The 27,818-nt window shown below is 32.5% G+C and overlaps 1 protein-coding gene across 2 annotated transcripts in view; it reads left to right on the forward strand.

Moving 5' to 3' along the window:
* Positions 1-27,818, forward strand: part of Stag2 (STAG2 cohesin complex component) — a 125,213-nt gene that overhangs the window by 88,512 nt on the left and 8,883 nt on the right. The window contains exons 15-31 of one of the 2 annotated variants that reach the window (XM_077107603.1): positions 1,654-1,771; positions 2,178-2,281; positions 3,683-3,775; positions 3,899-3,988; positions 4,640-4,843; positions 6,605-6,675; positions 6,980-7,067; positions 7,165-7,245; positions 9,257-9,349; positions 11,329-11,503; positions 14,262-14,401; positions 14,598-14,699; positions 17,607-17,755; positions 19,208-19,336; positions 21,597-21,820; positions 24,594-24,783; positions 24,874-24,984. In XM_077107603.1, coding sequence (XP_076963718.1) covers positions 1,654-1,771; positions 2,178-2,281; positions 3,683-3,775; positions 3,899-3,988; positions 4,640-4,843; positions 6,605-6,675; positions 6,980-7,067; positions 7,165-7,245; positions 9,257-9,349; positions 11,329-11,503; positions 14,262-14,401; positions 14,598-14,699; positions 17,607-17,755; positions 19,208-19,336; positions 21,597-21,820; positions 24,594-24,783; positions 24,874-24,984 — 2,162 coding nt within the window. The remainder of the gene's footprint in view (positions 1-1,653; positions 1,772-2,177; positions 2,282-3,682; positions 3,776-3,898; positions 3,989-4,639; positions 4,844-6,604; positions 6,676-6,979; positions 7,068-7,164; positions 7,246-9,256; positions 9,350-11,328; positions 11,504-14,261; positions 14,402-14,597; positions 14,700-17,606; positions 17,756-19,207; positions 19,337-21,596; positions 21,821-24,593; positions 24,784-24,873; positions 24,985-27,818) is intronic. The other variant, XM_077107604.1, reaches the window with a different exon arrangement.

Here is a 27,818-nt window from a genome sequence, read left to right on the forward strand (position 1 = left end):
TATGAATTTGAGGGTGTTTCCTTTTATCCCTTCTGTTGATGAGAGCTTCTAGCATGAATGGATATTGGATTCAGTAAAGTGCCTTTTTTGCATCCTTTGAGATGATTTTTTTACTATGTTGTTATATTGAATGATGTTTTTCAGTGTTGAACCAACCTTGCATTCTCATAGTAAACCCTGCTTGTTCATGATTCTTTTTATATATTGCTGTTTTCAGTTTGGCCGTGTTTGAGAATATTACCAGTATGTTCCTGTAAGATAGTGGTCTATAATTTTTGAAAATTTATAATCTTGATATATTTTGGTATCACAATTATGCTCTGTCCCTCAAATGAGTTGGAAAGTCATAGGGTCTTTTGTGCTCTACAGAAGGAAGAGAATAATAATGCTTATCTGACTATTCCCTAAAGACCTTAAAAGAGCAGTACTATAGGGATACTGCTACATTGATGTTCATAGCAGCACAGTTCACAATAGCTAGACTGTGGAACCAACCTAGATGCCCTTCAATAGATGAATGGATAAAAAAATGTGACATTTATACACAATGGAGTATTACTCTGCACTAAAAAATGACAAAAATCATGGCATTTGCAGGGAAATGGATGGCATTAGAGCAGATTATGCTAAGTGAAGCTAGCCAATCTCTAAAAAACAAATGCCAAATGTCTTCTTTGATATAAGGAGAGCAACTAAGAACAGAGCAGGGAGGAAGAGCATGAGAAGAAGATTAACATTAAATAGGGATGAGAGGTGGGAGGGAAATGGAGAGAGAAGGGAAATTGCATGGAAATGGAAGGAGACCGACCCTCATTGTTATACAAAATTACATATAAGAGGAAGTGAGGGGAAAGGGAAAAAAAACAAGGGAGAGAAATGAATTACAGTAGATGGGGTAGAGAGAGAAGATAGGAGGGGAGGTTAGGCTGGGATAATAGAGGATAGGAAAGGCAACAGAATACAACAGACACTAGTATGGCAATATGTAAAAACGTGGATGTATAACCGATGTGATTCTGCAATCTGTATACGGGGGAAAAGTGGGAGTTCATAACCCACTTGAATCAAATGTATGAAATATGTCAAGAACTAAGTAATGTTTTGAACAACTAATAATAAAAAAATAAAATTTAGTTGTAGATGAAAAAAGTAAACCAATCAATAAATGCAAAAAAAAAATAAAGTTGAATTGAAAAATGAAACACACTTTGTTTTGATTAACCATTATCACTCCCATTTAGTGAAAAATCATAGTACATTTAAGAATTGAGAGGAGTTAAAAGATGTAATATTAATTGGTCAAAATAGGCAATAAGTATAGTTTTTTTTTTCCCCAGTGCTGAATATTGAACCCAAGGCTTCATGCATGTTAGGCAAGACCTTGTACCACTGAGCTACACTCCCAGTGCACATTCTCTTTTATAAAATAGTTTTCTTTTTAATGTTTGTTGTAAAAATATTTAATGATGTTACCTGACAAGGTTAATTTATACATAGCAAGCTAAGGCAGATTCTTCTCTGTTCTTTCTTTTGATCTCAAAAAAATAGATTGCTATTTGATAGTTTGTGCATGGTGCCACAAAGCTTCCGTTCTTTGGAGTTAAGGCTAGTATGCTATTTGTCTGAGAACACGTTGCTCTTTTTTAATTTTAGTTACATGAGCATGCAGCATACCTTGTGGATAGCATGTGGGACTGTGCTACTGAGCTGCTGAAAGACTGGGAATGTATGAATAGCTTGTTGCTAGAGGAGCCACTTAGTGGAGAGGAAGGTAAGGATATTTAATTATGGTATTTTTGTTGTCTAGACAGTATTGAAAATAGATCTTACTCATTCCATTTTTTTTAGTTTGTTAGTGTTAGAATAATCGATAGAATAGCCTACCTTGAGCATAATTTTATTTTCATATATGTGAATATTAAGCTGTGTTGCAAGATGTAATTGATGTCAACATTTATAATTTTTTGTGTCTGAGTTCATGTTTTGTTTGCTCAGATAGATTTCACGTGTTGAGGGATTTGGGAAGGTTTAACTTGTCTTGATCTTTTCTGTGATAAGTAACTGGATTTTCTTTTGTATATCAGGTCAGATTTTGTTCATAGGCAGAAGAAACTGTTACGTAAGTTACAAGTGGCATATAGGAATAAGTAGGTTAACTTCTTTTTCTTTTTCTTTAGCTCTAACAGATAGACAGGAGAGTGCTCTGATTGAAATAATGCTTTGTACTATTAGACAAGCAGCTGAATGTCATCCTCCTGTAGGAAGAGGGACAGGAAAAAGGGTATGCTAATGTATTTTCAATATTCAAAACTGCATTTCTCTTTTCAGTATCTTTTTAAAAATTCCTATTTTGTCCATGGAACAAAAATTCATGATTCTTACCTTTTATTTTTCAGATGATGTTACGTGTGTGTGTGTGTGTGTGTGTGTGTGTGTGTGTGTGTCTCCAAACTACATTTTAAACCATTAGTCATTTTACAAGTTCAATTTTTTTATGTAAAAAACTTAGTTTCTATGCTGGGGCTCAGTGGTAGAGTGCTTGCCTGGTACGTGTGAGGTACAGAATTCAATAGATATTGTCTATGCCTACAACTAAAAAAAAAAATTTAAAAAGGATATTTAGTTACTACCTGAGATACCGTGATTGACAGTCATGTTTTCACAACTGAATGTACTGTACCGTTTTAAAAGGTGCATTTGTATGTTTTAGTTTATTTATAGAAAACTACAAGTGAAATGGAGATAATTATTAATTAAAAACAAGAAATTCCTATTTCTTGACATAAAATTGTAATGCATTAATACAAAGTGTATTTGCAATTTATACCAACAATTCTGCAGGCTTTCAAACTTTTTTAACCATGAGGCACAAAAATACATTTCTACATTGTAAAATAGTACACATAAATGTCTGTTTGTCTTTTTGTGTGTATGTGTATGTGTGTATGTGTGTGTATGTGGTGCTAGGGATTGAATCCAGGGCCTTGTACATGTGAGGTGAGCACTCTACCTACTGAGCTATATCCCCAACCCAAACATGTGTATTTGTGTATAACAAAAACAAAATTTCTTGAAATTATACTGAAATATTCTATGTATTTATATATTTATTATTTTAATCAATTTATTTATTGTTGTTGCTATCATTATTATTTTGGTGTCAGGGATTGAACCAAGGCAAGTACATGCTAGGCATGTACTTTTCATAGTGCTAGACCCCTTGCCCTCTGTTTTATAAAAATTAGTTTTATTTGTAAATTACTTGTATCAGCTTACTATTTTGAATTCATTACCTGTGTGTCATGACCAAAAAGCTAGAAAAAGCTGAAATGATGTACAGTCTCATTATTATTTACGCTCCTATAGTAGATCTCTTTTTGCTAACTAATCTTTATTCCATCCAAAGGCAGTGTTGGTTAGTCTACTGGGGTATTGATTTTCCCTGTAAGACTACTCAATTATTTTTTAAAAATATTTTCAGGTTGTTTTTTCCTTTTTTAAATATAATGAGTAAGTTATTCTCTTTTGTATCACTTTTAGGGTTAAAGTTTTATAGCACACATTTGTATGTCTATCATTTAAAATATAGTTTTATTGCTTATTTTGTATATTTTAATTAAAATTTGAGCTCAACAGTTAGTGAGCTTAGAAAGTATTTATAAAAGACTTTGTATTATTTTAGGTGTTGACAGCAAAGGAAAAGAAGACCCAGTTGGATGATAGGACAAAAATCACTGAACTTTTTGCAGTGGCCCTTCCTCAGTTATTAGCAAAAGTAAGTTTGTATTAATATCATAGTGTTATTATGAAATCACGTTTCCTTAAAGTGTCTCAGAGTATTAGAATATTCACCTAGCATTTTTTGAAGTATTTAACATGATCTTTTTTTATTTCAAAGTATTCTGTAGATGCTGAAAAAGTGACTAACTTGTTGCAGCTGCCTCAGTACTTTGATTTGGAAATATATACCACTGGACGATTAGAAAAGGTAACGTGTTTTCTCTGTATAAAAAATCCTATAGAGAAAATTTTAGTTCATCTTAATCATGCTGTTTGTTTATATTTTTTGAATATTTTTTTATAATACAAAAGCAAGTCTATGTCTTACATGTCTTCTATATATTAGACTGACTAATTATACTTCCAGAATTGTGCTAAGGAGATTTCCCTTTGCTTCATGTTCATAGCTTTATCTTCGTTCTTATATATTACATGGCTTTATCACTGATCATTTATGGAGATTTGCCATGGGTAATTGGATAATAATATCAAAAGGAGCTAATATTCATCAAGCAGTTTTAATATGTTCCAGGAACTATAGGAAGCTCTTTATATGTAGTAACATTCTCATCCAAGTACTAAGAGATAGGTAATATTATTCCCATCAAATTTGAGAAAGTAAGTATGAGCATATTAGTGTATTTACTTATCATGACTAGAAAAACACCTTAAAATGTATGTCCTATGTTGTAACATTACTATATCTGAATACTTTCACTATTGTGGTATAGTTGTATAGTCACTTTATGCCTATTGTATATACCTTAGTAGGCATTGCACACATTGGGCATGTGCTCTACTGCTAAGTTATGCTTCCAGACTTATAGCTTAATTTTAATGAAAACAATTTTTTTTGCAGCATTTGGATGCCTTATTGCGCCAGATAAGAAATATTGTAGAGAAGCACACAGATACAGATGTTTTGGAAGCATGTTCTAAAACTTACCATGCACTCTGTAATGAAGAGTTCACAATCTTCAACAGAGTAGATATTTCAAGAAGTCAACTGATAGATGAATTGGCAGATAAATTTAACCGGCTTCTTGAAGATTTTCTGCAAGAGGTACATCCTATAAGTATTTTGTCAGTTGGGCTCTTTCTCTCCAGCAACCTAATTACTCACCCAAATATTCTTCCTGGTGGTAGTGTAGCAGTATGTTGAAAAGATGTTCAGGCCTTTTAATTTTGTGCCTCATCAGGCTACTGTTACCCTTCCACCAAAATAAGAAAGTGATAAAAATTTGTGACTTGGAGAAAGTGGAAGACAAACTTGCATCTTTTCCTTTTGTTTTAAATCAGTGGTCTGTTTGGTTACCTGGTTGTAGTTGAATAAAAGGCCATTAGGCAGCTAGGTGTTTATGAAACAGAAAAATAGACTAAGACCAGGTAGTTCAAATAGCAGGGGATTTCTTATTGTTTTGGTGGTGATGGTGAGAGAGGCCTATATGGTCTTTGATATTGTAGGGCTTTAATTAATCACTGGTGTAACAACTCTTACTTTTGGAGTTTCCTGTGTTTTTTGGTTGTGTTTCCAAAGAGGTATTTAGTGCACTAACACTCAAGTACACTTGGAATTTATTGTTTTTTTTCTTGAAATATATATTCACATTTGTATTTATTTAATTTACTTAAATAAAGTCCTAATTATTAATGCCTTTAGCCTTTTCCATTTCACTTTAATAAGACTAGTTGTGATTAATGCTGGAAAAATCATATGGACTTTGTAATATCCAGGGTTTTTTTTTTTTTTTTTTTTGGTAATTTCCTGTTTTCTTATTTAATCAAACTATTTAGATTTATATATATGTGTGTGTGTGTGTGTGTGTGTGTGTGTGTGTGTGTGTGTATGTTTAACATTGTAGGCTTATTACATTTTGCTAGTTGGAGAATGTGCAAGTATGTTAATGTATAATAATCACTTTCTTAGTTTAGAATTTCAGTGGCTGTACTCTGGACTTGATATAATTATGATTAAGACAAGTTAATTTAAAACCAAACAATAGTTTATTTGTAACTTGTCGGAAAACTGAAGTTTAAAAACGGGTCCATATGTTTTTGAGAGACCTGAAATTGAATATAGTAGATTCAGTAGTGTTTAAATAATTTTATGTTTCATGTAGTAAGGCTCATAAAACTTTCCAAAACTTTGGTTAACCTGTCTTGGAAAGTATATTAACAAATGTTGGTATCTAGAAAGAACTAGCATATATAGTATATATATTCAGAGGGTTGTCCCCCATTTATTTGTGATTGGTCTGATGTAGCTTTCTCAAACACCATGTTTAGTATAAATAGGTTTTAGTTATTAGGTGTTGTCCTTTATGATCTCTTGCTTATCATCTTCTGTATTTTTATTTGTTGGTTGAGTATATTTAATACTATGAAGTAGTAGATATCTTCATACTTTTATGTGAACATTACTTAATGGAAAAATGGAAGAAGAATGTTATTCCTTTTTCTGCTCTAATGATCATAGTGTTCCAGTGATAACAACCTTGTGTTGACACAGTACCCCTGCCATTATAGCCTTAAATTTGCCCAGATCTAGGTATTAAATGATGAGGGTAATTTGTGGGTTTTATTTTTATTGTTATTTTTAAATTTTTTTTTTCGATGTTAGTGGAAATAACTTTATTTTATTTAATTATTTTTATGTGGTGCTAAGAATCGAAGCCAATGCCTCACACATGCTGGGCAAGTACCCTACTATTGAGCCAAAACCCCAGCCCCTTATTATTTTTTTTTAAGATGGTATCACTACTTTGATAATATAGGATTTATTTTTTCTCTTTGATGCTTCTTAATATATAATTCATATTCATAGGGGGAAGAGCCTGATGAAGATGATGCATATCAGGTGTTGTCAACATTGAAGAGGATTACTGCTTTTCATAAGTAAGTTGAATCTTTAAGTTTATTATTTCTTTAAACGGTTGCAAAATCAACTTGCATGTTTTGTAAGTAAAATTTCAAATTATTTGCTAGACTGCTTTGCAGAAGAAAGTCATGTTTGCAATGGGGTATGACTGAAAAATTATCTAACACTTCTTAAAAAAGTACACCTTTATTTTTTATTGTAGGACCATGTTAAAATATTTTCTGTATTTACTTTTGTAGCATTAGGTAACACTGAATTCCAAAACAGTTGTGATTAGTCTTTGTTTTTTAACATAATTTAATTCTGTCTTTTTTTTTGCAGTGCCCATGATCTTTCAAAGTGGGATTTGTTTGCTTGTAATTACAAACTCTTGAAAACCGGAATTGAAAATGGAGATATGCCTGAGCAGGTTCTTATTTATTTACAAGATACATACTTAACTTTGAGAATGAAGGCTTATGACTTTTTAAGTTTTACCTGTATTCTGTTGGTTCTTTTTTTTACAGATTGTTATTCATGCACTTCAGTGTACACACTATGTAATCCTCTGGCAGCTTGCTAAGATTACGGAAAGTAGCTCTACAAAGGTTTGTGGTGGTTCAACAGTGTTTTTATTAGATTAAGTATCATTCCTGAATGATACTTAATTTTCAGCAAACTTACACCTTTAATAAGGCTAGTTTTCTCAATGAAATCTTGTTTATTTCTTTTCTGCTATGTATGAATGTTTACCTTTAAAAAGCTCTCCTGTTTCTAATTTGATGTATACCTAATGAGAGATTATTAAATATTGTTTGTTTCAAGGTATGATTTTTAATTAAAATAAATGTTCACATGTGATGGTAGCATAATTTATGAATTCTCATTATTGATGAGTATATGTAGAAAGATAATATTTTTTAAGTAATGACCAAGAACCTTTGAGATGAACAGATAAGGCTATTGGATTATATAAATTAAAGACGATAAGCCAGCTTCCCTGGATTGTCTTATGCTTTTGTTTTATTTTGGTATCACCTTATTCATGTAAAAGATATCACTAGTGATATTCCAAATTTATGAAAAATTATTTTTTGATTGAGGATAACGTACTAGCTATTAGGTCATAAAGCTTTTAAAACTTTACCCATAGGCAATTGATGGTGTGTCTAGTAATTAAACTACTAACTAGGGCCACATTTTCCATTTGTAAGCTGAAACCTTAAATATTGTACTCATAGTCGACGATGTTGTCTTACATATTATTTGGGTTCATTTCTATAAATATTAAGTAGTTTCTGGGAGTTATATATTTAGTTGTTAATAGATATTTCCTTTAAAAAGGAATCCTCTTTATATTGATAATTTTCTTTTTTGCTTAAATCCACACAATAATGTGAAATGCTTAGTTTCTTCATGTATTTAAGATGCTATTATATCACGAGTGGATTTTTCATTCTGGAAAAACAAATATAGTATTATTGGTAAAATAGTATACTTTTGGTCAAATACCTGGGAAAAGTCTATTTAGTTAGATATCAAACTTATAGTGGGTAGTAATCATATTAGTATATATTTGATTTCTTTTACATATAGTAAAAGTTAAAAATTAAAATGGAAAAGAGACAGTTCCTATGAGTAGAGGAGAAGGGTGAGTAGAAAATTATTTATGATGAAGATTGGTGGAGTTTTCACCAAGTGTGATCTACAAGTTAAACCTGTTTTAACTTCTATTATATAAACCAAATAAGTACTGATATTCTGTGATTTGGCACGCAGTATCAGAAGATGAACCAAAGGTTGTAACTGAAATAAGTTAATGCAGTCTATCTATATAGAATAATTTTATATTTTAAATGGACTGCCAAATGTTTAGAAATATTGAAAACATAAGAATAAGATTCAACTTTTTAGCTGTATGTTTAAGAGACATCTTAAAGTTTATGATAATACCACAGAACTGATTTTTACCCCCCTCTGAGTTTTTTTAAAAAATGGAAAATGCCATCCCTTTTTAGAGATTTTTTTTCCTCATTTTGTATTGATGCATTATAGTTGTACATACTGATAGGATTTGTTATTATATATTCATACAATATACATCCCTTAAAAAATTTTTTTAATTGTAGTTGGAGAAAATACCTTTATTTTATTTATTTTTATGTGGTGCCAATGATTGAACCCAGTGCCTCACATGTGCTAGACGAGTGCTCTACCACTGAGCCACAACCCCAGCCCACAATGCAATCCCTTTTTAAAAACTATTTTCTTCCATTCATGTGTAGGCCCCTCTTCAATTAATAAAGTGAACATAGAGCTTACATTTTTATTCTTTTTAAGTATCCTGAGATGGTGGCTTTATTAAAGGTAACCATATGTAATTATGTAAATTTCCCATTCTAAAGGACCCAGACCACTTAGGATATTATCCATTAATATTATTCATACTTTCAAGTTTGGAATTGGTGAGATTTCTAAGAAAAATGATACATTTTTTCCTTTTCCTTTCTAGTAAAGCTATAAAGTAGAAATTTTCATCAGTTCACATGTATATAGTTTAACAAAATACATGAATTGTTTACACAATGTTTCAAAATGTTTGTGTTAAATTTTTTCAAGGAGGACTTACTGCGTTTAAAGAAACAGATGAGGGTATTTTGTCAGATATGTCAGCATTACCTAACCAACGTAAATACTACTGTTAAGGAACAGGTCAGTATTTGCTATAGATCTTTCTTAAACAACCTTTATACAATCTGAAATAATGTAAAATACTTAAGTAATACTAAGATTAACCAAAGTAGAACTATCTAGAGTATATCATGCCTTTAAAAAGCAGATTAATTTTGAGCTTACAACTAATAAAATTGAGTTATTAATGTCTACATGGCAATTTATAATTGCATTATAGATTACCTTCATATGGCAGTTGCTCTATGATGTTTCTTTATGGCATATGGTAAACACTCATTTATATAAATTATAGGTGTATGAAATTATAGAAATAATTCTTGTAAACAACAAGTTTAACAAGTTTGCCTCATAGAGGAAAAGTCCATTAGGTTTTGAGAATATGAGATGTTGACATTTTTATCTCATATTTCGAGAATATGAGATGTTGACATTTTTATGCCCATCCTGACATCAGTGTGGTCATTGTCTGAAATAAAAAAAATTTTAAATATATATATATATATTTTTAGATGTTGATGAACTTTTATTTTATTCATTTATTTATATGTAGAGCTGAGAATCGAACCCAGTGCCTCACATATCCTAGGCAAGCGTTCTGCCACTGAGCGACATCCCCAGCCCTAAAATAAAAATTTTTAATTGCAATACCTTTCTTCCCAGTATTTCCTTCTCACCCTGTGCCTTCATGGTTTCATTACCTCCAGCCTTCTCAACTCTGGAAATAGACCTGGTTTGATCTTAGGTCTAAGATCATGTTTATTTTTAATTCCCTAATAGGATAAAACTTCATTGAGAACGTGCTTTTTTTTCTTTTTTCTTTTTTTGGTACTAGGAAATTAACTCAGTGGCGCTGGACCACTGAGGCACATCTCCAGCCCTATTTTGTATTTTATTTAGAGACAGGGTCTCATTGAGTTGCTTAGTGCCTCACTTTTGCTGAGGTTGGCTTTGAGCTCACGATCCTCCTGCCTCAGCCTCCAATGCTGCTGGGATTATAAGCATGCCCTGAAGGAACATGCTTTTTAAAATATTTTATTAGATAAATGTTTCATAAATGTTTCTTAAGAACTATTAATATTTTTAAACAAAATGCTTTATTAACTGAAATATCCTACCATGTGTAAATTACTACTGTAGTAGTAAGATGACAAGATACTGAATGAAGGGATAAAAGCTTAAAGAAAACTTAAATGTGGTTAATTTCAATAAAGCAAAATATTAATATCTGCTTTGTGCCCTGTATTATAACTTGTCTTTCCGTCTGTAGTCTTAGTTTAAAATGCATTTGCTAGTTGACTTTGTGACCCAGAAGTTCTGTTTTCCCTTTCCCAATATATAATTTTTTGCAGTTACATTTTGAGTAATTTTACCAGTGTTTGATTTCATTTGGCAGAGTTTTTATTAAGTTCCTTGATATAACTCATCCTTTATTTATTAAATGATACTCTTAGAATTATCTGATGTGTAATACCTCCTTATATACTTTGTAGTTAATCCCCTTTGCATGTGAACAATGAGTGCTTTATTTATCATAGCCATTTTTATCTTTATTCTAGTACTCATTTCCTTAATATGTTATTTTCTCCCATAAAACATTAATTGATACCAAGTTATGTATATTTCATAGTTAAAAATGAATACCCTTAAGCATCTTAGTATTGTACAGAGTATAGGCGATTGGAATCAGAAAACCTTAGGTTCAGTCCTGACTCTTTGCATATTGGCAGCTTGTAGAAGCCATTTAATATTGCTAAAATTTTTGTAAAGATAACATTTGTGAAATTGCTTTTTAAGGTAGTAAAGTATTATGCAAGAATTAGTAGTCGTTACAGAAATTAAACTTTACAGTTTCAATATCTTAGGAAAATACTAAGCAATGCTTTTCTTTAAGAGTTTCAAATAAAGTTAAATTTTATTTTGGCTTTAAATATATAAGATATTTGTGACTACTGATTAAAAAACCTTAAATTATAACATGATTTCCTTTCTTTTAATAGGCCTTCACTATTCTGTGTGATATTTTGATGATCTTCAGCCATCAGATTATGTCAGGAGGGCGTGATATGTTAGAGCCATTAGTTTACACCCCTGATTCTTCATTGCAATCTGAGTTGCTGAGCTTTATTTTGGATCATGTCTTCATTGAACAGGATGATGATAATAATAGTGCAGGTAATTTTATTGCCACCTTTTTGTTAAGTCTGTTTTCAACTATATATCAAATTTAAGTAGCAATATTGTGCTGTCTTGCACTATGATACATTTTATCCTCAACTCATTACATCAAGTTTTCAATTTTGCAAATATAATGATTATTTCAAAGTTACCATAAGTAGTGCATTCCTGTAATCCCAGTGACTTTGGAGACTGAGGCAGGAGCATCGCAAAGTTTGAGGCCAGCCTTTACAATTGAGTAAGACCCTGTCTCAAAATATTCAAAAGGCTGGGGATGAGGCTCAGTGGTAGAGAGTCCCTGGGTTCAATACCCAGTACCAAAAAAAATGGTATATTTGTTGCTCTATTTATGTTTTCATAGGTGTTATACATATGGGAGAATGGGACAAAATAGGTAAAGTATGAAACATGGGTATATGATCAAGCACATTATTGTTCTTGCGATATTGTAGACAGTGTTGCAGAGTACAGGCTTTCAAATTAGATCTCTGCTTCTCCCTAGCCCTGTTTCTAACCTGTTTCTAATTTGTAGCCACCTCATGGAAATAGGAGGTTTAATTAAAATTGAGCATATCATAGATGCAGTAATATTTACTCCCTTCCCTCATTCATTGTTAAGTTCAGCGTTCATATAATTTGAGGAGAAACAAATATTTAAGTGACTTTTTATTATGTCTTTGTATTACACAGGTTTTTGTTATTTGAGAGTGTTATGTGACCTCTAGATGCTTGAAAAAATGTTAGAAACTGCTTTATAGAAGTCTGGGGCAGTACAGAATTTTCACAGGACAATAATCAAATCAAATTTGCTTAGTGTTAAGTTATTCTTCACACCCTAATTGCATACCAGATGCCTTTCTTGAATGTGAGGTCGTAGAAAAGCAAGTATTTGGTAGATTCTTTCTGGGTTTGTTTTAATTTGAAGTTTCACTTGAAGGAAAATAAAACATCAACACATTGCTCTCCGTACATAAACTAACACATCACTATATGTCACAGACTAAATAAACATATAATTCTAGACATGACTTATAGCCTATTTTTGGCAATGCTGAGCTTTGTACTCGCATAGTAAAAACTTAGGACACAATTGAGAAGGCCAGAGTAGTCAAATATTTGTCAAAAGTCTGTGTTGTAAAGGTCATATGCTTTCAGTTTTTCTTCTTTCACACTCAGCCATTGGTTTAGTTAAACTTCAGTTCTTAGTATTTATTTGACAGAGACATTTATTTGTTAGTAGGCAGTATACTATTTGGCATGGATATTAAAGAAATTTAAAAGTATTTTCCTCCAAAAATTAAATTCAAATGGAAAAGAAATTTTAAAACAAGTAGGAATATTATAATCTGATAAGTAATAAAGGCATGAACAAAATATGGTTCATATAAATGAAGTTTCTAACTGGCCTTCATCTTTGAGAGAACCTAACATCTGAAACAAATCTGAAAAGATAAGTAGGGCTTTTTAATTTGTATGGGAAAACAAGCGTTGCATTATAAAATCTGATGCTAAATAAGTTTTGATATATAGCCCTTTAGTTAATTGGGGACTACCTTGGCTTTATTTAAACCATTATAAATTGAGTAAGAAAGAACAAGCTTGCCAGTTTCCCTAAATTTTCTACGAGTTTCCTAGAATTGATGCCCCTTTGATTCTTAACTCCTTGGACTTGTTTTTTGTCTGTTTACACTTTTCAAATGAAATATTTCCAGTCCTTGTACACATTCAAAGTATTGGTTTCAGATTTTTAAAAAAATAAATTACAACTTCAAAGTCACTCTCATTCCTCTCTTTCACAGTCGCATTACTCGGCTCTTTTCCTAGAGATAATTACTATCCTAAATTTGGTGCTTATCACACCTGTACTTTTTTTGTGTATGTGGTTCTGGGAGTCGAACCCAAGGCTTTTATACATGTGAGGCAAGCACTCTACCAACTGAGCTGTATCCCCAACCCAACACCTATACATTGTAATTTAATTTACTTATTTTTTGAGCATGAAAGAATAGGATTGACTCCTGCAGGGTGAGAGGGGACATGTATGATAAGGCTTGCCCCATTATAATTTTATTTTACTATGTATATAAAAAATGTAAATAAGTTAGTGTTTTTTTTTTTTTTTCTTTTTACCTTATAAGTAATTATAATCTATTCTTAGTGCTAAGAAACTGCAGTGAGTATCACTCAACTGTGGATTTGGAAATGATTCTGTCATTTTGAAAATTAAATGTCAAGTACTTACGTAAGGAACCAGATCAGAAATATGTGAAAGTGTGTTAAAAAGACAGAATACTCCTAGGCTAATCTAACTGAATATATTTAATACATATAAAGGAAGACTTTAAGTAAGATTTGGAGGTGAGGTGGGATGGGATGCTTTTGGAAGCATGAAGAGAATTCTGAGATTGGTTGCCTTCAGGGAAAGAAGGATCTTTAACCAACAGAAGTTGAATATGCACATCTCATTGACAAAACATTCTGTTAGGGAAGTATGTGTTAGGCAAGTGTAGTCTGACTTCACTTCTTACTCATTCCATTTGTTCTTATTCCATGTTTACAACCTCCTGATTATTATTTGATCTCACAACAAAGTACTCTCCTGTAATAAATTGAGTGGCTATAATTCTTTATTTTAATTTCAATGTATTTTCCTTTTTCAAACTCTCTGAGAGAAGAGTGAAGATATAGTGTGAATTAAAAATATATGCTTGCAGTAAAATAAAAGGTGGCATAATATTTGGAACTTTTCCCCCAGATGGTCAGCAGGAGGATGAAGCCAGTAAAATTGAAGCTTTGCACAAGAGAAGAAATTTACTTGCAGCATTTTGTAAGCTAATTGTATATACTGTGGTGGAGATGAATACAGCTGCAGATATCTTCAAACAGTATATGAAGGTAAAGTTGAAAAATGGATGGAAAATAGTTTTTGAATACTTAAAAAGAAATATGACAACACTGGCTTTTATGCTTGAATTGAATTTTTATGCTTGCATTGTTAAAATTTTCTAGTGTAGAAGAAGTTTATTAAAGAATACTTAACATTATGAAGTTTAAGAGATGAAGTTCTAATTTGTACAAATTTCTTTTCTAGTATTATAATGATTATGGAGATATCATCAAAGAAACAATGAGTAAAACAAGGCAAATAGACAAAATTCAGTGTGCTAAGACTCTTATTCTCAGTTTGCAGCAGGTAAGACATCAAGTGTACCAGCTTTACCTAACATAATTAACACTTACGAAGGTTATACTCTAGACTGGGCAAAGGATGCATTTAGACAGATCATAGTAGAAATATAAAATATTCAACCTCACTTGTAGAGAAGAATTGAGAGATCATTTTTTTGCTTTCCAATTGTGGCACAATTGGCAAAACCCAAAGCTGTCTAAGTTATGGAAGAAATGGGTATGGAAAGCAGTTTATCAGTAAATGTGTGTTATATTTCTGCAGTGGCTACTATGTAGCACATAGAATTAATGTAAATATATTTCCATTAATTTATAAAAATCTTCATAATATGTAGTTCAGGAATAAAACAAAACAAAGATTTAGAAGGGCAGCATCTTTATTAAATGATAGATATCTCTTATCTGGAAAAATGATTGCCAAAAATATATTGTAGTTGTCAACTTGCTTGGTAGATTTTGAGTGAATTTTACTTTGTCTTCATATATTTTCCAACTTATTTTAGTGAGCATATATGAACTATATAACCAAAACAACAATCCTTTTCGTTTTGACACTGGCAAGGGTAGGCTTCATTAGGCAAAATTATTTCCTTAGTATACATATGTCTTTAGAGATAAAGTTTGCATGTAAAACATACCCCAATTCAATTTGATACATTTTTTCCTTAGACATGTAGCCATTTTTAAATATAAATATTCTTTGTGAAAATTAATAAAACATACAAGACTTTAAAGATTGCCTTTAAATAACATTTTTATACAAAGTTATCATGTCCATGTGAGAATATATCACATTGAATCTCACATTATTTTATTTGTGTGTGTATGCATGTGTAAATAAATAATGTAAGGGAGATCAGTAGAGTAGTCAAGCAGATCAGAGGCAAGGAGGGGAAGTGAAGGTACTAGAAAATGAGACTGATCAAATTATGTTTATGTGCATGTACAAATAAGGAATAACGAGTCACAATGTTATGCATAAATATAATGTACTGATAAAAATAAGCAATAGTTTTTCCTAAAAAAATAATAGATGCTTCCTGTAGAAAGTTTAGAAAATACTTTGGTGGGGGCAGGAAGGACTTAAGCCACACTGCCAACTTTATTAAAGTATAATTGACAAAAAATTGTGTATACTTATGACCCACTATGGGAGGTTTTGGTACACAATCAGTGAAATTATTAAATCTAACTAGTTAATGTATGAATTATCTTGTATACTTTTTTATATTAAGAACATTTAATAGGAGGTGGGTGTGGAGATACATGCCTATAATCCCAGTGGCTCTGGGGGCTAAGGCAGAAAGATTGAAAGTTCAGAACCAGCCTTGGGAACTCAGTGAGGCCCTAAGCAACTCCCAAGACCTTGCCTCACAATAAAAAAGGGCCAGAAACATGGCTCAGTGGTAAAGCACCCCTGGTTTCAGTCCTTGGTGGGGGGGAAAAAAAAAGATCCACTGTTAGCAGTTTTCAAGTGTAAAAGACTTTTTTTGTTTTGGTATTGACAATTAAAACAAAGACCTTGCATGTGCTGGGGAAATGCTCTACCACTGAGCTGCATTCCCAGATAATGACTTATTCTTAACTATACTCACTATGCAGTAGAGTTGACTTCCAAAGTGTGCTCATCCTAAATGAAACTTTGTATGCTTTGAGCAACATCTGTATATTCTTTCTGTTCCCTAGCCCCTGACAACCATCATTCTACAGTTTGTATGAATTCATCTTGTTTAGGTTCTACGTATAAGTGAAATCATGTGGTATTTGTCTTTCTGTTTCTGGCTTATTTCCCTTAATGTAATGTCCTTCAGATTCACCCATGCTTTTGCAAAGACATAATTTTCTTCTTTTTTGTGGCTCAGTAATATTCTATTGCATGTGTATACATGGCACCAAATTTTTTTTATTCATGCACGTATTGGTCGACATTTAGGTTGATTCTGTATCTTGGCTATCATCAATGATGTTTCAGTGAACACAGTTCACATTTCTCTTTGACATACTGATATCATTTTCTTTGCATATGTACCTAGAAGTCTTGAAATTTTTAATAATTGTATAATATTTCATTTTATAGGTGGACAATAATGTAAGCAAAAATCTTTTCGTTTGATGTTGAGGTCTTTTACAATTTATGCCACTTATAAATAGCACTAACACAAACTTTTTTTCTTGGTTCTGGGAGTCTTTTGTTTTGGTTTTTTTAGCCACTGATCCTACATCCCCAGTCCTGTTTATTTTTTTACTGAAACATGGTCTTGCCAAGTTGCTGAAGGTGTCACTAAGGCCAAGTCTGGCCTTGAACTTGGATCCTCCTGTGCCATCCTAATATAATACTTTAATAACAGTGTAGCATTTATGAGGCTCTGGGTTTAATCTACAGCACTTGGGGTAAAGAAAAAGTAACAAAAGAGCAAAATTGCCTAATAATTTAGTGTGTTATACTTTTCTTTATATTTTCATATGCTGTGTTAATTCCCAATTAATACCAGCAGAATAGCATTCTGACAAAACTAAAGTTTCTGACATCAGTGTTTACCTCTAGTTTAGATAGATGAGGTGCTACAATTTTGGTCAGCTGTTACATGTTGTTTGATTAGGGATTTAACCCAGGGGTGCTTTATCACTGAGCTATATCCCCAGACCTTTTATTTTTTATTTTGAGACAGGGTTTTGCTAAGTTGCTGAGGCAAACTTTTAATACTCCTGTCACAGCCTCCCAAGTCACTGGGATTACAGTCATGTACCATCTGTGCCTGCCTAATTGTTACATGTTTTTAAAAATTTATGTTTTAGAATTAAATGTTGTACCTCATTTATAGAATACCTATATTGTTTAAATAAAAATATTACATTTTAAAAATATGTTAATACACAGAAAACTTTAATATACTTTTTTTTCCCTTTTCAGCTTTTTAATGAAATGATACAGGAAAATGGCTATAATTTTGATAGATCATCTTCAACATTTAGTGGTATAAAAGAACTTGCTCGGCGTTTTGCTTTAACTTTTGGACTCGATCAGTTGAAAACAAGAGAAGCCATTGCCATGTTACACAAGTAATCTTCCAACATTTTATTCAGTGCTCTTATATTTTTAATTATAAAACTTTTTTTTTTAAATCTAGGCCTTTCATTTGGAATAGCTAATGTTAAATGTTTTACTATTAGTTTATAAATTCATATTGTATTAATATAGATTATTAATATAATTAATTATCTCAATAAATTAGAAGGGACTAAGATTCCCTTTATAAGAAAGTCAGTTTCAGGTAAGACAACAGCTTTATAAATTATGAGAAGCAAAGAAGCATATATTTATCAGATATTATGTCTTTTATCAGTTTTTGTCACAATCTCTTTGTCAGATAATTTTTTGAGGTTTAATTCCTCTGTTTCCAATTTTCTCTTTCTAGTTCTGTTTTTTATTTTGTAATGACCTTTTCCTTTATTTTGAGTCATAATCTTTTTTTGTCTCCATGTTTTCTTACCATTGTAAAAATCATAAATCATCTGATTTTATATTTGTCATGTAATTTAGTGATCAGTTAAACACTTTTAAGTATGGGTATATTTTAAAGCTTTAACATAACTGACATTGATATCCTTTATCCCTTAACTGTGGCTTAAATAATGTTGTCTTTGGGAAAGAAGTTTTGTCAGTTTCATTGAATGTTCCATTTTGTAATGTCTGTCTCTTACTTAACTCCTCTTGCCTACTTAGTTTAAAAAGTCTTAAATATTTTCCTGTAACAAATTCCATGTTTGTTTTTATTTTATCCATACCTTGCCTGACTTTAATTTCCTCTCTTTTTACCTTGTTCTAAAACTCTTCAGATTTATTTTTAATGCCTTTCAATATATTGGTGGTAATTTTTATGTAATTACTACACGTGTAGTAATTGAAAAGCAATACATGATTTTGTTCTGTAATAACCTTCCTTCTTCCTCAGTACTGAGTTGTTTTTTACCCTCTATATTTTTCATAAGAGTATAATGATGGGTTTTTAAATCTTGATTAATAGGTATTTGTTACCACATGAATGTAGTTAAAATGGGCTCTGATTAGAGTTGAATTTTAACACATTACTTTTAAGTGAATCATTACAAATTGTCATTAATCATATTTTTGTTAGTTCTGTGTGTTAGAGTAGGCCTGCATTAGATCTCAAAAAACGAAGATAATATTTTGATCATTATGTGATGGAATTTGGGTTGTTTTCTGTGGGAAAGAAATCTTTAGTGAAGAATGTCAGTGTGCCAAGCCATAGGCATTAAACTTAAGGTTAACTGGTGTGTGAGTGTGTAGTTTTAAAGAAAGTGAAGAGTGACTTAAAATGTAAATATATTTTCTCATTCTCACACTTATAGCCTCCATATTCTCTATACCTCAAATAAAATCATAACAAAAGAAATATCTTAGTAGAAAGTATAAAGTGAAATTTCCTAAGTTCACTTAATTTTCGTATTATGGTTTCTTAAATATTTATTTCAATTTTTTTTCATTTGCAGAGATGGCATAGAATTTGCTTTTAAAGAGCCTAATCCACAAGGCGAGAGCCATCCACCTTTAAATTTGGCATTTCTTGATATTTTGAGTGAATTTTCTTCTAAACTACTTCGACAAGACAAAAGAACAGTGTATGTATTTGCTAGAAATGTCCCTTTTGATTTCATTTTGGAATTCCTAAGAGTAATTATTACACATGATTTCTCTGCTTTCTATACACATATTTATAGGATTATATTGATGTACAAAAATCTTTATATTTGAACAGTTTTATAATTTAGAGATAACTATATTCTATACATAATTCTCCATTTTAACTTTTTGAGTTCCTAACCCACTGTAATTGTGTCTTTTGAAACTAATGTTTTATGTATTCTTATTTCCATCCTTGCTATAGCCCAACTAAGGAAGGAGCATTTTAAAAAAACAATAATATTGAGAATCCATCAGGAACATCCTAGTCAGTATGTATCTTGATCTGTGACTACACTGCAAAGTAGTCTCCTAAAAGGGTGACATATAAGAGAGACCAGAAAATGAATTTAAATTCTCAAAATCTAACTTCTCTTCCCTTAGTTTTGATGTTTAAAGTGGCAGACGAATACAAACACCTTGTAGTGTAATATCTTCTGAAAACCCACTAGTATTTTACATTTAAAACCTATAAATTCCCTACAAATTTTAAAGTAGCCAGAACTTATCTCCATTGTGATATCATAATAGTAGTTACTTGTAGGATTCGATTTATTGAAGGAGAAGAGACACCAAAGTACTTTCTGAGAATGTTCTGTATTTTAGATGGATACATTCATATATAAATAGATCCAACTGTACTCTTTATTTTTGTGCATTTTATTCTATGTAAATATATCCATAGTAAAAATTACATAGGAGATGGGGTTATAGCTCAGTGGTAGAGCACTTGCTTAACACCTGTGAGGCACTGGGTTTGATCTGCAGCACCACATTAGAAAATAATAATAATAAAGGTATTGTGTCTATCTACATCCCAAACAAAACTAGATGTGTTAACCTTTTTAAAAAACTTGTATAGGCTAGGTATGATTGTATGTGCCTGTTGTGATTGTATGTGCCATAGAGTGTTTTAAATGGATATATTTTGAAGAACATGTTGAGCACAAATAGAAAACTACAAAATTGCTATGCTGTGACAGTCAACCACATATCACAAATACAAAATGTATGCATGGAGATGATAAATAGCAAATTTCAGGTTAGTAGAACCTCTGAGGCTAAGAGGAAGAGAAATGGAAATAGCTTCAGTATGGACTAATCTTTAATGTTCTCTTAAGGTATGTGTTGTTTATGGAGCTGTAAATCTGTTGAGTATGTTTTGGCTCCAACTTAGTGTTGTTATAGACTGGTAATAGTTCCCAGAATAGTAGCCAGTTCACAGACTACACTAAGGAGTACTGTACTACTCTGCCTGACTGAAGTGTATTGTAACAAAAATGACATATTGAGTAGTTATCACAAAGGAGTATTTTGTAATTCATGTCTTCTGTGCTGATAAGTCTGAATTGATAGAAATTGGTCATTGTAATAACATTTTGGTGTTGCACCTTACAATTAGTTGATAAATAACTGTCTTCTTTTATTCTGAGTGGACACTAGCCTTACTGAACCTGTGACCTGAATCATAGTTATGCTGCTCACTCAATTTTTTGAAGGGGTACCAGGGATTGAACCCAGGAGCACTTAACCACTGAGCCACATCCCTAGCCCTTTTTTGTTTTGAGACAGGGTATTGCTAAGTTGCTTATGGCCTCTCAAAGTGCTGAGGCTGGTTTTGAACTTGCAGTTATCCTTGGGATTACAGGTGTGTACCACCATGTCTGGTTGCTCACTATGGGTACATAATTCTCACTTTTTTTAAAACTTTTTTTTTTATTCATTTATTTATATGCGGTGCTGAGAATTGAACACAGTGCCTCACACATGCTAGGCAAGTGCTCTATCACTGAGCCATGACCCCAGCCCCTACTTCTCACTTTTTTCTTTTTTTTCTTTATATGTTAAATGAAGAGAATGTTTCCTTCCCAAAATTAAAGGATAGTTAAGGAACCTGAGAGAAACATGCCTAGCACATAGTAGTCACATGAAAATTGGTTGATTTTTAATTGCAAAATCATAAAAAAAGCCTTATGATACTTGTTTCCCAGGGAAAATTTATGATTTCCATCAGTCTGAAGCTTTTTTATCACCTATGCATGGGACATACCCAACAAATGTAGAGCTGAAATGCTCTATTTCATTCAGTGTGATAGTCTTGAGGCTGAGATTAAGTATTGTGCAATGCTCACTATAACCAAGAGTTGGTAGAACTAACAGTTTTATTATCAAAGTTAATAGTTTCTACTTCTTTTTAAGGTATGTTTACTTGGAAAAGTTCATGACATTTCAGATGTCACTCCGAAGAGAAGATGTGTGGCTTCCATTGATGTCTTACCGAAATTCTTTGCTAGCTGGTGGTGATGATGACACCATGTCCGTCATTAGTGGAATCAGCAGTCGGGGGTCAACTGTGCGGAGTAAAAAATCAAAACCATCTACAGGAAAACGGAAAGTGGTTGAGGGCATGCAACTTTCACTCAGTAAGGATATAGTTTATTCTTTTTGTATTTTTCCCTAATGTTCACCAACTGAATTGTTATTAAGATTTACCTTATTTTTCATTTGATAATGTGTTATTCAACAATACCTTGCACAATGTATCAGTTACATATGAATATGTTGTTAAAGTATTTTACATATATGAACTCAGTTCTGACAGTTTTTCAGGTGTATCCTCATTTTTCAAATGAAAAAACTAACAGATTGAGTAACCTTCCCAATGTCACACAGATAGGTTTTAATAGTCAAAGACAGTTTGATTCCTGAGTGCCTGCTTTTCAATCACTGTGCTGTATTCTATGTATAGGGAAATAGACTCAGTATTATAGTGTTATTACTAAGCAAAGAGATCAGATCATCTGCATTTCCTTGAAGACGTCATTAATTTTGAAGAACTTGATGGAAATTTAAAGTACAGCCTGTCGTTAGAGATAGGAATGCATTATGATGTTAGATGATCTTGTGTTCCTAGCATTCCAGGGTTGGTTTGATATGGGCCTTGGGAATATTTTTCTTTTCACTGGAAGCTTTAAACAAATTAGCAAAGATGTCAGAATTTGTGGCAGTTATATTTGCTGAGTAATAAATTACCTCAGACTTAAGATATAGCAAGCATTTGTAATGTTTGGTGCCTCAGCTTGGAAGACTGAATGGCTGGAGGCTAGAATCATATGAATTCATCTTTGCCTACATATCTAACCTCAGCTGGACTGTCTGCCAGAGTATGTGTAAAGTCTTCTCCGTGTTACATGTCACTCGCTTCTAAGAGCTTAAGTAGTATACTAAGAGAGAGGAAATGGGAGCTTCTAGTTTTAAAGGCCAAGGCTCAGAAACTGGCATAATATGACTTATGCTATATTCTCTTGGCCAAACAATCATGGAGATTATAGGGAAAGGGGCATAATACTCTTCTTGCAAAGAGTGTGAAAGAGTTTGGGAACCATATTTTTTTAAATTGCCACACAATGTATCGGCCACCATTTTTCATCGGGCGTATAGTATAAAAAACTTGGTTGTCTTATGGTTAGTTTTAGTATCATTTGTCCAGTCATAACCTTACAACTTGTATAGTTTCAGACTTGGTTATATAGTCCCAACATCACAGTGGATCTTTCCTATCAACTAAACAGAAATGATCATTTATAAAAAGTTTTTTTTTAATAGAAAAGTTCTCCAATTAAAAGGTGTTTCCTGCATATCATTGTAAATCTTATTGAAAAGCTTTTCTCATCTAAATCAATAATTAATAGTTATAGATTTGTGCTGTAGTATCAAATCTCTCCTTTCCCTTAGACTTCATGAAGCACTTTTGCATTTGTATTTTTATAACATCTTTAGAAATGAATTGCCAAACCAGATACAAGTTTTGGTCAATGCTCTTTTCAGGTGTTTCAAGAGAGCCATAGAAATTAAGGCACTAATAAGTTAGAAGAATACTGATAGGTTAGCCAGTTCAATGCCATATTAGACTCTGAATATAGAAGAATATGATATAATTATATTGTGAAAAATGAAATATGTCTAAACCATCAATTACTAGAGTGTTGGTACATTTTCTGCATGTTTTTCCTTTAAAACTTAGATATATGCTTACATTTGTAATCCACTAATAAAATAGTTTTTATCTTAGCTCAGTCACCAAATGCTCTCAGTTTTACCTCTCGAGTCAGTGGTTTAAAAACTTAACTCAGTAATGGCTTATATGTGAATTTGTATAAAAGAAGCTTTTGCAAGTGTGAAATCTACTTTTTCTTAAGTCCAGTACTTAATGTACATACGGATTTGTGGTCCCTTTGCACTTAAGAAAAGTTTAAAACCTGCTCAGCAGTCTGCATCCCATAGTTTAGGAACCACTTTCCTGTTGTATCCATCTCTAGTATCTTGTTTCAATCACCTAGGGCATAAAGTTAGTCTGCTAATCGGCCTGTTTGCTTATAAGTCTTCCTCTTCTTAAGTCCACTATCCATAGTGCTACCACATTGACTAAAACATGTTACTCACCAAATTGCTTCCATTTCTTAAAGCATTCAGCAGTGATTTCCTGGCACCTTCTCACAGATCACAAGGCTTTCTACAAATTGATTCCTACTTTTTAATCTTTATCCCCCCTTATACTAGTGCTTCAATTCAGGGGTACTTTACACTGGGCTACATCCCTAGCCCTTTTTAATTTTTTTATTTTGAGATAGGGTAAGTTGCCCAGGCTGGCCTTGAACTTAAAATCCTCCTGCCTCAGCCTTCTGAGTCACTGGGATTAAGATATGCACCACCATGTCTGGCTGATTCCTGCTTCTTTATCCAGTTTTACTTTTCCCATTCTTTTCATCTTTATATACTCCCAGTAACATCAAAGTATTAGTTTCAACCATATGAAGTTGCCATTTTTTATAGGTCAGATATCATCAGATTAATAGGATTCAGTTACTGATCTTTCATGCCTCAGTGCTTTTGCTTGTGTTCTTACCCCTGCTTGGAAAAACTTTTGTAGCCCACTCAACACTCACTGTAGTTAAAGTCACTTCTGGGTAGCTATCAGATTTCTTGCCACACTGTATTTTAACTGTATGTTTGTTATTTTTTACAATTAGATTATAAGGGCAGGGTGGAAACTGCCTTTCATATCTTTGAGTCTCCCAGTTCCTAGCACTAGCATGTGAAGAGTAGCCAAAAGTTTGTTTACCTGAATGGGTAGTTTTAGATATCTGACTATTCAAAATTAGTGACTGAACTTCATTGATGTAAATTTTCTTTTAGCTGAAGAAAGCAGTAGTAGTGACAGTATGTGGTTAAGCAGAGAACAAACACTGCACACCCCTGTTATGATGCAGACACCTCAGCTCACGTCCACTATTATGAGAGAACCCAAAAGATTACGGCCTGAGGATAGCTTCATGAGTGTCTATCCAATGCAGACTGAGCATCATCAAACTCCTCTTGATTATAAGTAAGTACATTTGATTGTTTTCTGTACTAGAACTTTATTAATTACATAGAAAAAAGTTAAGTTAAAAGAAGAATAAAATTCTCCTTGAAGCACGCAGGTAACATGGATGTTAGCTCAAAGACAACAAGAGGAAGCAAGGCAACAGCAGGAGAGAGCAGCAATGAGCTATGTTAAACTGCGAACTAATCTTCAGCATGCCATGTAAGTGAGAGTGCCTTATTGTCTGAGTCTAGGAAGTTCACTAATTCATTTTAACATATTTTAATGTGTGCCTTATATAAAATTTCAGCAAACTCTCTAGAGTAACTGAGCTGAAATAATCAAGGAACTAAAATTGGTCTTTCCAACAGAAAAAATAAGTTTTAATTTAAATATACTAGATAGCTAAAGGACCAATCTTAGGTTGATCTGTTGGAAAAGTTTAAATACGAATCCTTGTTTATTTTGGTACACAGAATTAAAAAATACATTTCTGTTACATCCTAGTGATTTCCCACCTTAGTTCAGGCCCTCATCTCTAACTGTTTTTTTCCCCCTCAAACTCCCCATTTATCCTCTCACCAAACCTTTCCCTTCACACCCCCCCACCACTCCATCATTCACACTGCCATCAAAAATTACTATTCTAGAATAAAAATCTTACCATGTAACCTCTTACTTAAAATCTTTCCATGGCTCCCCATTGCCTGCTGGTAAAGTTCAAACTCCTTAGCTCATGGCATGCAAGATCTTTCAAAATATGGCCCCTGCTGTGTTTTAGTCTATCTCATTCCCTGAAAACTGAAGAACAAGCTCAGGTGTCACCTTAAGTGAAGCTTCGGTCGTCTATGCTCCTATGGCACTATGTACATGCATATTTCTTTACTTAACATATTGTATGAAAACTATTTGTTTATGAGTTTGTCCCTTTCTTTAGACTGTGAGCTCCTTAAGGGCAGGGACCCCATTCATTGCCTGCTAACATTTGGCACATAAAAGTTGCCAAGTAAATGTTGATTGAATGAGTAATTGTTCAGTGCTTTAAAAACTATAGTTTATCTTTTGAATACTTTGTTTTTACTGGATTTTGTATGAAAACTTTGTATGTTTCTGAAATTTTTATTTGTTTTGGGTCTAAACAATGTTTAGATGTTTTATATGTCTTGATTGGTATGCAGGGAAAGTATGATGATTCTAATGAAGTTTTTCAGTTTGTAAGCATTATAATAAATATGGTATTTGCTTTAATACTAGGAGGTAGTAATTGTTACCTTTTTATTTTTTAATTTTATATTTTGTTTTGTTGGTTTTTCAATCAGAATTTTACTTGTTTTTTTTCTTAAGAAAATGATCATTTACCACATGAGTGGTGGCCTATATAAATTCACTTCAGTTATCTCATAGTGCTCTTTAAGAACCTTGAGGCACAAAATATACTATATTACATGTGTATAGACTCTGATCCTAACTTGGTTAATAAGGTCATCATCTGTACTATCACTTGATTCTGTCCTCTTTTTTTTTTTTTTCTGGCCATATTCCCTTTAACATATATTCTTATTTCATGCTGTATCCTACAAGTGATTTTTTTTTTTTTTTTTTTAGCTTCCAGTCAGTCACCAATCCAAACACTCGAATTCATTCGAGAATTCTGCCGTGTAATCATTTGGTTTATATCTCTCTCTTGAGAACTTGGTACTGGTTCCTGAGATCTTCTGGAGCATCTCATTACTCAGTACCATTTATCATTATTCTTTTCTTTGTACTGTTTTAATTCTCAGTTATAGGACATCTTTCCCAGGCAACTGCAAGGGGTTATCTCAGTTAAGTAATTGTCACCAGAGAATTCTTTTGGTTTTGTTGTTTCATAAGTGGTCTGTTGTCTGGGATTTTTTTTTTTGTTAAAACAGTGCTTGGCTTTGAACCCCATGCCTTTCACCTGCTAGGCAAGTGTTCTACCACTAAGCTACATCTCTAGCCCATGTTATATAATTTTTATTTTATTTCACGGTACTGGGGATTGAATGCAGAAGTGCTTTATCCCTGAACCTCATCCCCAGCCCTTTTTAGTTTTTGAGACAGGGTCTTGCTAAGTTGTTGAGGGTCTCACTGAGTTGATGAGGCTGGCCTTGAACTGTGTTCCTCCTGTCTCAGGTCCCAGTTAGCCAGAATTAGAGGCATGTGCCACTGTGTTGGGCTTGCCTAGGTCTTCAAAGTACTTTTAAAAAAATACAATAGTTTTTCTGTAATGAGACCATCCTATAATATAAATTACTTCCAAATTATCATTTTTCCTGTAGTTTATATCACATACATCTTGTGTGTACTCCAAATGAAATGCATCATGCATTTCTGGGTTTTGGTAACATGGTCCACAAAATTTGCATATTCCCTGCACACCTGCCTCCACAACATTCAGTTAAGATTGTCTTGTGTTTTATTATTCAGAACTGTTATGACCATTATCAACATATTTGTCCAGGTAGCCTTGATCAGATATTATGGCTTGTTATCTTTGTATCTTTTATAATCCAGTATAATATTGTGTACATTGTAAGCAATTTTTTGGTGAGTCTTTTTCTTGGAGGAGGGATCTTTAGATAACAAAAGAAGAAGTCACATTTGACTTTACTCTTGGTTTTGCTGCTTTATGTTCGTCTGGGTTAACTTGTAAACTTAGTTTATTTTCCCCATAATTATGTGATAACATGTAGACCTTTTGGTCTTTATTTTTATTTCTATATAATATTTTAGTTTGTGTTGCATATGGCACAAGAATTCAAAATTCAACATTAAGTATTGCTCATTTTTTTCTGAGGCAAAATTAATTCCTTCTTTCATTATATCCTTATAGCAAATGATGCATGGTTCTATTATAACACTTAATGTTTTGTCAATTAATTGTTTATCTATTTTTCCATAGTAGACTGTGAGCTCCTTGAGGGCAGGAATCATGTCTTTTTTTTTTCTTTTTTTCCTTTTTTTTTTGTATCCAGAGGGCACAGTAGAAGCATATCACAGAGGAGTTACTCTGTGAATGAGTGAGTGCATGTGTG

This window comes from Callospermophilus lateralis, chromosome X (assembly GCF_048772815.1).
Source record: "Callospermophilus lateralis isolate mCalLat2 chromosome X, mCalLat2.hap1, whole genome shotgun sequence".
Classification (NCBI taxonomy): Eukaryota; Metazoa; Chordata; class Mammalia; order Rodentia; family Sciuridae; genus Callospermophilus; species Callospermophilus lateralis.